Genomic DNA, 9870 nt, shown 5'->3' with positions numbered 1-9870 from the left:
CTTTCAGATTCGGGTTTTCACAGATGTGCCAACATGGCTCTTTTAATAAATTGGAATTTTGAGGAACCTCTTGCCTCGGATTCTTATTTTATTTTGGATGCTATTTGCAACCCTGACACTTGCAGGGCCAGCGTAATGTGCAACATGTTTATACCAGTGTAATATACATAATGTTATATACATATATGCATATGTGGGAATGAGTGCTAGTTATAACTTATTTGGGTTTAGGGGTTTCTTTTTCTTTTATTTAATGAGTTATTGAGATGTATTCTGTGTTTTCAGGGGAGTTAGGGAGGCTTATTCAGTTTCATTGTACACATGTTGTGCATTGACAATAAAGGTTTGATTTTATTCAGAGCCATTAAGAAAAGGGGAATCAGGCTAAAAATAAACTCTCCAAGGTAAACTGAAACTCCCCTTTTCCTGCCCGACAGGATTAAACCCCAAGGACAGGAAAAACAAAAGACATGAGACCAAGATTAACCCAGGAAAACAGGAAAACAAAACCCAGGGCAATCAGAAACACATCAAAACCCATCAAGATGCAGGAGCTGCAAAGGAAAATTAAGCATTAAAGGCTCAGATTCACATTCCCAAGGTCCTTGCAAGCCAGGAACGCTCAAGCTGTGTCACTTTTTGCTTCTTGCCTTCCTGTTGCAGAAAATGACAGGCATTAGACTTCTCAGGATGCAGGAAAAGTTTATTTGGCAGCCAGGTTCAGAAAGGTTAGCCCATGGCTAACGTTGCTAATTTCTGAACAAACTTCATTATTGAAGCACGCATTCTTATACATTCTCAAAGACAGTGTAACACGGAAACACTTAACTCATTTCTTATTGGTTACCTTGAGGAAAAAGCCTTATAAGGAGATGGGGGTCTTACTTCTCCTTTTGTTACAGGTAAGGGCTACGTGTCATTAACGAACTTTATTTGAACCTTGTGGTTTTGGACTTTTGACATAGGGACATTTGCTGGAACATGTTGTGGTTGAAGCAGTGGTGGGTATCAAAATTTTTTAGAACCTCTTCTGTAGGTGTGGCCTGCTTTGTGGGAGTGGCTTGGTAGTCATGTGACTGGGTGGGCGTGGCCAACTTGTAAAATGTGGTGAAACTCACTTAACAACGCTCTTGCTTAGAAACCAAAATGTTGGCTCAGAAACTGGTATTTGAAGCATGCAAGTCTTAAAGCTGTCAAGTTACAAGACCTAACCCTTTAGAAAAAAAAAAACCCCAGGGGTGTTCAAACTTGACAGCTTTAAGACTTTATGGTTTAGATAGGACTCTTAGAGGTGGGCGGGGTGATTGGTGAGCCAGCCAATCAGTGAGCGGCGGGCAGGGCAAGCGTGGTACAGACGGGTGGGGGGGGGAGGGAGCTGGAACCGGTTCTAAACGGCACGGTACATTTGTGGAACCTCTTCTATAGAAGAGGTAAGAACTGCCAGGAACCCACCCCTGGTACAATCCTTGTTTTATTGATTTCATGTAATATTCTAATTTTCTGAGATTGTGGATTTGGGGTTTTCATGAGCTGTAAGCCATAATCATCACAATTATGACAAATCACGGCTTGAACTATCTTGCTTTGCATGTAATGAGTCTATCTCATATATTAGTTTCACCTTTTAAGTTGCATTACTGGAATAAATGAACTTTTGCACGATATTCTAATTTTTCGAGTTTCACCTGTATGTGGGATCAAGAAAGGAGGTGGGTGGGTAATCACTGCCCAGGGCAGGGGAGCAAAAAAGAAGCTGTCTCTCTGTTTGTGAGGTGCCACCAAAGGAGGTCACACAGAAACTACATTCAGACGACAACTTGCTCCCCCCCCCCCCCATCATGGTTTTCTTAGTTTGAGGGATTCGCAAAACGTGCTGCCCTAAAACGTGGTTGGCGTTGCAAAGCTAAGGATCAATTCAGTGTTGTCCATCTTGCCAGAGTGCTTGGCAAAAGAGCTGCAGCAGGAATGCGGTCTGGGGAAAGCCCCCCATGCAGGCTAGACTACCCTATGACGTACAAAACAGAAAATCAATTGCAGATGGCTGGATGGGAGGTGGTGCCCCCCCCCCCCCCCGGTTCTTCTCCTTCTTAGGCTTGTCTTGCTCCCTTTTTTGCTGGCGGGGAGGCGGAGAATCTGGGCCGGAAGCCGAGGAGGGAGGGGGAAATCCGTGGGCTTTTTCAGTCTGCGCGGTCACCTCCGCCTCCTCCTCGAGCTCTGGCTTGTGTCACGGGGCACTAACGACAGCAGCCTCCTCCGCATCCCGTCGCCATGGCAACCTTTTGTTGCCTCCAACGCTCGAATGGTCCAGCCGAGGAGGGGGGCAGCAGGGGCGGTATATAGGCCAGGCTTGGGTGGGTGGGAGTCAGGGAAGAAAACTCCAGTTCCCCACCCAGAAAAGAGGAAGGCTGGAGAAATCCTGCGGGAGGGAGAGGAGCTGTACCGGGAGGACAGAAGAAAATACATTTATTATATTGATTAATGTAAATGGTACAGACGCTGCTTATACAGAGTGGGTATTTGGAAGGAGAGGAGGAAGAAAAAGCGAACCCATCTGGAAACGGAGAAATCCTCAGCCTTCTTCCGCAAGGGAGAGAGCAGATTTCTTGGCAGAGAAGAGTTGGAACTATCCTGAAAGTCTCCGTTGAAAAACAGCATTTGACTGGTAAAGTTTTTCATCTTTTTCCCGCAAAATTGGGCATTGAGGATTAACTGGAGTTGACATTGCTGTTTTTGTAAATTCAGAAATAATTATTTCTAAGGTGGGGCCTTGGGGAGAAGGGGATAAGAGGAGGGATGAGGGATTGAATATTTGGGAGTGGGATGGCCTTTGAGACTGAAGAACATCCAATGAAGGAATTGGGGGGGGGGGTGAGAAAGTAAGCTGCCCCCAAATGCAGAGGGGCTAAGAAGAGAGGTGCATGCGAATACATATTCATGTATACATCATATAAATTTAATAAATATGTTGTGATTAGCTGAGGTGGGGAGCAGATCAACTTGTTTTAAAATTGTGACCCGACTATAGTAGCTACCATGCCTTTACAAGACTCATGGCAACATACTGTACAAAATATGAGCAGAGACTTGCTCAGTTGCTGTTAGAGACCATGACAGTAGCACAAATACTATTACTTAGCCAACATCGTATTGTATTATTAAATGTTTACATCAATTTGTCTTGCCATCAACTCCCAAAAACAATTATTGGCTCTTCTGCTCTCCATACACCATATTTGTACCTTATCCATCACTTTCTTCTCCCTCTCTCCTCCGCCTCCCTACCGCCTTTCTTCCCTCTGTCGCCCTTCTCTTCTCTCCTTCCCCTTCCTGTTTCCTTCTCCTCTCTCCCCTTTCCACTCCTTCTTTCTCTCCTCCTCTCCCCCCCCCCCGCCCTCTCTCCTCTCCCTTCCCTTCTTCCCCTCTGCTTCACACTCTTCATCTCATTTACTTGGTGTATTTCAGCTTCTGAGTGAGCTCCATTTTATGTTGATGGTATTTATAATTCCTTTTCAATATACATATTTAATTTTAACATATATCTTCCTCCTTTTTTTAAGAGAGGGGAAAAATGTATACATATATAGTCATTATGCTTTTAACCCCACCACCACCACCCCCAGCCTCATTTTGGCCGAGATGTAGACCTGGTTACAATTCCCAGCTATTTTCATCATTATATTTATATAATTATGCATCCTTACATGCCCCCACCTTGTGATTCTGTCTTTAAATCTCAATAGTTTCCCATTGTACATATATTTCATGCTCCCTCTCCATTTTTCCATATCTTGGTTTAGGTTACCCTTAATTGTCTATAAATGGCAATCCTTACTATTCAATGTTCAATATAATTCCCTTAATCTACTATATAGAATAACAAGCGGTACACATCTCATTTTGTTCATCATCTTAAAAGTTCTATATATGTCCATGTTTTGTATATTTTGACCCATGCTTAATTGTCCTTCTAATTTCATATTCAATCAATTAGCAACTCAGTTTAATTATCAAATATAAAAGTGAATCACAAACCTCTGCTTTACAATCTCGCCATATCAATTTCATATTTGTCCATATTCCATATATTTTAACCTTTATTTAATTATCTTTCCAGTATCATAATCAATCAGTTAGCAACTTAATTTTATTGTCATATTTAGGAGTAAAATATATATAACAATTTCTAGTTGTCTGATTTTTTCCTAGTAAGTCTTTTGTCCCACTTCTCTATTTCTGCCTTCCCCCTTTTCTTTGTTTTGACATGTCCACCCTCTTCAATTTTCCCCAAACCAACGTCAAAGAAATCTTTTATATTTCCCTTTGATGGGGCATAACCTCCTTCTTCAATTTTCCTTATGCCACTGTCAACCTCCGAAACATCCTTTGTCTGCTTTTTATTTCCTTTTGTTGGGACACATCCCTCCTTTTCAATTTTCCCTATACCACTGCCAAGCCCAATGGAGTTTTTTGTCTGCTTTTTATTTCCAACTGTTTCTACCCCTTCGTTATCTCTCCCCCCTTCTTCCTTCCCTTCTTCTTTAAATACCTGCTTCTCTGAATTCAGAATTCTATTGAGGCTTGATTTTAATAATTTATGCATATTTTTTATAATTTCACGTAGTTCTTCAAATTCCCACCTTTCCATAATGTCTAGTTCTAAAGTTACAGTTCATTATACAGTTCTTATTTCAGAGCTCTGGTCCACTTTAAATTTATCTAATTCAGCTGTTGTGGATAAGAACAACGGGACCCATCTTGGTCTTTTGTTCTTTCTTAATGTCCAGTTCCAAAATTGCAGTTAGTTATACAGATCTTATTTCAATGTTCTGGTCCACCTTAAATTTAGCTACTTCAACTAATATGAAACCGGAAGAAAAGCTGGAGCCATCTTGATCTTTTGCAGAAAAAAAGAAAAAAAAACGTATTTTCCCAGCTCTTGACCTTGTTATTATTTTTTCTCTTGCCACTCTCCACCTTTCTTTGCCCACAGTTGCTCAAAACATATCAATTGGAACACACTTGCATACAGCCAAACCCGGGTATGTTTCTTTTGCCGCCTGCTTTTCCACGTTCTGATTTATGGCAGTTGGTTACCGTATTTTTCGGAGTATAAAACGCACCTTTTTCCCTCAAAAAAGAGGCTGAAAATCTGGGTGCATATTATACACTGAATACAGCATTTTTTTCCTGAAACCTCGCCCCTTCACCAAAATGGCTGTGCTTAGCTTGTAGGAGGCTTTCAGAGAGCTCCTGGGGGCTGGGGAGGGTAGAAATGAGCAAAAGGTGGTCCATTTTTTTGCTCAATTTTGCCTGCCACCCCCCAGCTCCCAAGAGTACTGTATAAGCTTCCTAATGCCCTTTTTTTGCTTGTTTTTGCCCCCCCCCCCGGAACACTCTACAAGCCTCCTAAGGGCTATTTATGCCCTTTTTTGAAAAAAAAAATGAGCCCGTTTTTGTGAAAAACGGCCCATTTTTGGGAGGTTTGCAGAGTGCAAAACCTTTTTTTTAAATTTGCCTCTTCAAAACCTTGGTGCGTCTTATACTCCGGTGTGTCCTATACTCTGAAAAATGCAGTAATTAAATCTTCCTGCACAAGCAAAATTAGGTTATCAGTGAGAAAATAGCATTTTTTTCTTGATCTTTCTCCCTTGTTGCATTCCACTTCTCATTAATTGGAGTTGCTTAAGATATATTAGTTGGAAGACATTTGGACGAAGTAATTTCTTTGGAATGTTTGGTTTCTATTTCAAATCCAAAACCAAATTTAGAGTTTGTATTTGAGTGGGTTTGTCACTTCTCTGCTTTCTCCCTTTCTGTCCGAATTGCTTCAAACAAATGTCTTTTTTGGGGGACTAGTGTTTCAACCCTCCATTTTCCTTTCTTTCTTTCCTTTTGTCAAAATCCAGATCTGTCTAGTAATATTATTTGTGCTCTAAAGATTCTTTGCCTTTTCCAAATTTTGATTTATGACTGTGGGTTAAATGAATTTTCTTACCGGTCTTTCAGAGTAGATGAGTTCTGAAGGAAGGAGAATTGGAAATGAAGCATTATGTAAGGGCTATTAAAGAGAGTGCAGAACTGAAGCCAGATACAAAGATTGGTGTCCTTTGAGAGGGATGGAAGGGGACTTGTGCCCTGGCAAAAGTCAAAATGGTGTTGGAATGACTGCTCAAAAACTTGTGGTAAACAAAGAAGATGGATTTTGGCAAGCCTCTGTTGAAGTGAGGTTGTGTTCTCAAACTGGCATCTAGAGCACAAAGCTGAAAGTGATGGGCAGTTGACATTGGGTGAGCTTAAATTTAATTTATTTCTTATAATGTTTTTCATTTGCCCAACATTGCAGGGATAGCTATATGTAGGGGAAATTGTGTATAATTCAGGGGTTAAAATCAAGTATGTATAGTGAGTACGGTCTGCATCTTTTAAAGTTTGAAAACTAGACAATTCAGCATCATAGATGTTTCTGTGGGGAAGAAAGTTTGAAACCGGGAGGTTTTGATGGAAATGGAAAATGAAGGAATAAAGTAGCTGGCAGCTGAAATCAGAATACCCAGAGTCTCTGCAAATGAAACTAGGAGGCAAAACTAGATAGGGAAAACAATGTAAGTAAAGTTGAAAGTTAGAAGTTAGAAAGTTAGAATTTTAGAAGCAGCATATTTATTAGGTCACCCTTATTCTACTCCAAATGCAAGCATACCTGAATTGAAAAGGGGAGACTATTTTTTTCAGAATTTGGGCTGTGGAGTTATGGTACAAGATACAAGTTTCAAGGTAAATGGGAGGACAAATTGGCTTGCTGCACTATATCCTATTCTTATATAAAGAACTCTAAATAGCATCATATTCTTAAACCTGCAATCCTATCCTGAAAGACCTTGGGACATTCAGAGACATCATCTATATCCCACCAGCACACCAGATAGCAGTAGAAATCCTGATCTTCCCTTTAGGAAAGGAAGGTTTTTAGTTTTTTTAGTTTAGGTCCTTAGTCAACAACTGGGGCAGGGAAACAAAACCTATGGGGAACAGTGAATGCAAACTGGACTTTTCTTCTCCTGGTAAAAGGTGAGGAGAACCTCTGGTGCCAAAACTGCCTCTCTCCCTTTGCACCAATCTTGAGGGAATATGAGTCACAATTTAGTATCAGAACTTTCCCCACCCTGATTTTTGAGCCCATGGCTGTGGTGGTGAAAGCGGGAGGGGTGAGAGGAGTGGCTGAGAAATGCGCATTAACAGTCCAGGCTGGGGCGAATCCTAGGGATAATAGAGAGTCCACTGCCCCTTTAAGAGGCTGTCTTCTCCCTCCCCCATTCCTCCATTTCCCCATCATCTGCATCCCCCCCCCTCCTGTGCATTATTCCTGCAGCATCATAGTTTCTAGTTCCTTCCTCTCCCTCCCCTCCCTGTCTAGCCTAAGAAGCAGGGGTCCCCTCTGGACATCCGCAGCTTCTGGAGAGCTCCAGAGGAATGACTGAGGTAGGATATGGGGAACTATTTAGCTTTGCAGAGAAGTAGAACTTGCTGATGTTTGGGTTGACCACCCTTATTTCAGGCCTTCGTGTACTTATTCCTGCCTGTTCCTTCTCCTTCTGTTCCACCGCCAGTTTTATCCTGCTTCATCATATTGTTTGCTGACTGCAGCTAATTCATTGGTTTTGTTGGCTCCAAAATCTGTTTCTCTCTCTCTCCCCTACTTCATCCCATATCTCTGCAGGTCCCATGCTCCTCTCTTACGAAAAACAACAGCAAAACAATTCGTTAGAATAAAAAAGAGAGTTAAAGCTTTGCATTTGTGGGGCAGGTCAAGTTTAAGGCATGAGAAATCAGAATATTAACCTTTAATTGTTAAAGTGTACCAATTCTTAAGACTTTGCTTCTTTTCTCTCACTCTCTCTCCCCCCACCCCCACCCCTTAGCTGTTATGTATGCTGAACCATCCACCATGAATTTCCGGAACCATGGGTTCTTTCGCCGTTCTCCACCCACTTCGGTGGCAAAGCCATCTCCTGCTGCCGGGAACACATTGTCGGTTTTAGGAGGCATTGCTCAAATCTCTCCTTGTCTCTATCTCTGCTCTGGCAATGCTGCATCGAATAGACACATGGTATACTCCCGGGCAGTGACCTGTGTAGTAAACGCTACCATGGAAATCCCCAATGCCAACTGGCCAGATATTGACTATGTGAAAGTGCCTGTTCCAGACCTCCCCCATGCTCCACTGTCTTTGTACTTTGACTCTGTGGCCGATAGGATACACCAGACAGGGAAGAAGAATGGAAGAACTCTAGTCCACTGCGTGGCAGGTGTCAGTCGGTCTGCCTCCCTCTGTATTGCTTACCTAATGAAATATCATCGGTTGAGCCTCTTGGATGCTCACGAGTGGGTGAAGAGCAGGCGACCGGTTGTAAGGCCCAACGCAGGTTTCTGGAGACAGCTCATTGAATATGAATGCAAGCTGTTTGGCAAGAACACCGTCAAGATGGTGCCTTCACCTGTTGGGTTGGTCCCAGATGTCTATGAAAAGGAGACCCGTGGGCTGGTCCCCTTGTCGAATTTGAGATAAAGACTATCATTGAAATGTGCTGTGGACCACCTTGACTTAGAATGAAAAAGTTCCACTATGTTAGGACATTTAACAGGACTGTTCAAACATTGCTAAGAACCTGTATCTTGCTTACAGTCTGAGATAAGAAATGGTTAAACACAAACGTACAGGCAGTAAAGATTACTGTACTATCTAAGGCAGAGGAGACTCCAAGGTCTTTATAAATTAATCTCTGCATAGTAAGGAGAAATATATTTCCCTTTTCTTCCCCCTTCTGCTTCAAGAGTTTCAGAAATCCTTTCTTGGGTTTGCTTTAATTTGAATAAGCACAATACACTTTCCTTTCTGGTGAGTTAAGCCCTAAGGTGATGTGAATTAAAATAATGATTCATCCAAAGAGTCAGGATTTTGAGGAATGCACATAAACTCTGAACAGCAGCAGCCAAGAATCTGGGAAGGGCACAACTATCAACAATAGGTATGTCAACTCTACAAGGGAATGTTATTTCATACATACATTCACTAAGCAGGTTGCAACTTGGCCACGGTATTCCACTCTTGTGGGGAAGATAGGATTTTTTGAATATTGGCTCAGGTTACACTCAAACAGGGTAGAGATGTAATTAGAAAGGGGTTGAAGAACAAATGTGCCTGTCAAGCCTTCTTCATACCCCTTGTTAAGATTCAACTGTATGTACCAGGGAAGCTTTCTCAACACACTGCACCTTGAAAAAGAGAGCATCTTGAAAATTAACACTTTCACAGTCAGGTGAGAAGTGAAACTTCAAAAATGTTTAAAGCTACATAGTGAACAAGTAGTAGAGTCACAATTTGGTGTGAGCAAGCAGTCCTGTAGTTTTGATTATATGATTTATAGTATTTTATAACAGGTGAAGTCTTTCTAATAATACAAAGGTATAAAATTGGAAGGTGTATCCAGAGTTGAGCGAATATCAAGTGAGGTCTAAGTGTGGTAGAGGATATCAAATAGGAGGTGGGATGTCCAAACCAGTCAGCATATCAAAATGGTTTAAATTAATTATTGAAGCACAGGTTTGGACAATACATCCATAATAATTATAGGAAGATGTAATAAAAACGGAGAAAGAATGAATCGGTTTCCTTTTAGATATGTTGAAATGGTAACTCCCAACTTTTATAGACAGTGTGGCCTTGATCAATTGTTGTCATTCCAGCATACCAAGAGGGAGAACCATGTTTAAAGAAAGCTGTCTTAAAAGAACTCTATTAGGGACAACTTCTGGAGTAAAATGTCAGCCTAAACGGAAGAGGCCCAGATGTGTTTTTGCATAAACATCACATAA

General features: G+C 41.6%; 1 protein-coding gene across 1 annotated transcript; it reads left to right on the top strand.

Annotated features, from left to right (window-relative positions):
* Nucleotides 1-2244: 2244 nt before the first annotated feature.
* On the top strand, nucleotides 2245-9659 carry LOC309400730 (dual specificity protein phosphatase 14-like). The gene is made up of 2 exons (XM_081969371.1): nucleotides 2245-2662; nucleotides 7917-9659. Exons 1-2 carry the CDS (start codon nucleotides 2485-2487, stop codon nucleotides 8561-8563), a joined length of 825 nt encoding a protein of 274 aa, XP_081825497.1. The 5' UTR covers nucleotides 2245-2484; the 3' UTR covers nucleotides 8564-9659.
* The last annotated feature ends 211 nt before the right edge of the window (nucleotides 9660-9870 follow it).

This window comes from Natrix helvetica (genome assembly GCF_964273705.1).
Source record: "Natrix helvetica genome assembly, chromosome: W".
Taxonomy (NCBI): domain Eukaryota; kingdom Metazoa; phylum Chordata; class Lepidosauria; order Squamata; family Natricidae; genus Natrix; species Natrix helvetica.
The sequence above is the reverse complement of the archived record's forward strand: the minus strand, read 5'-3'. Positions and strand labels throughout refer to the sequence as shown.

What these genes read in the sequence shown, in the direction of transcription:
- LOC309400730 (XM_081969371.1), top strand. Translation starts at nt 2,485, where the DNA reads ATGGTACAGACGCTGCTTATACAGAGTGGGTATTTGGAAGGAGAGGAG. An exon ending in TGAAAAACAGCATTTGACTG is followed by an intron (nt 2,663 to 7,916) that starts GTAAAGTTTTTC and finishes CCCACCCCTTAG; the next exon opens with CTGTTATGTATGCTGAACCA.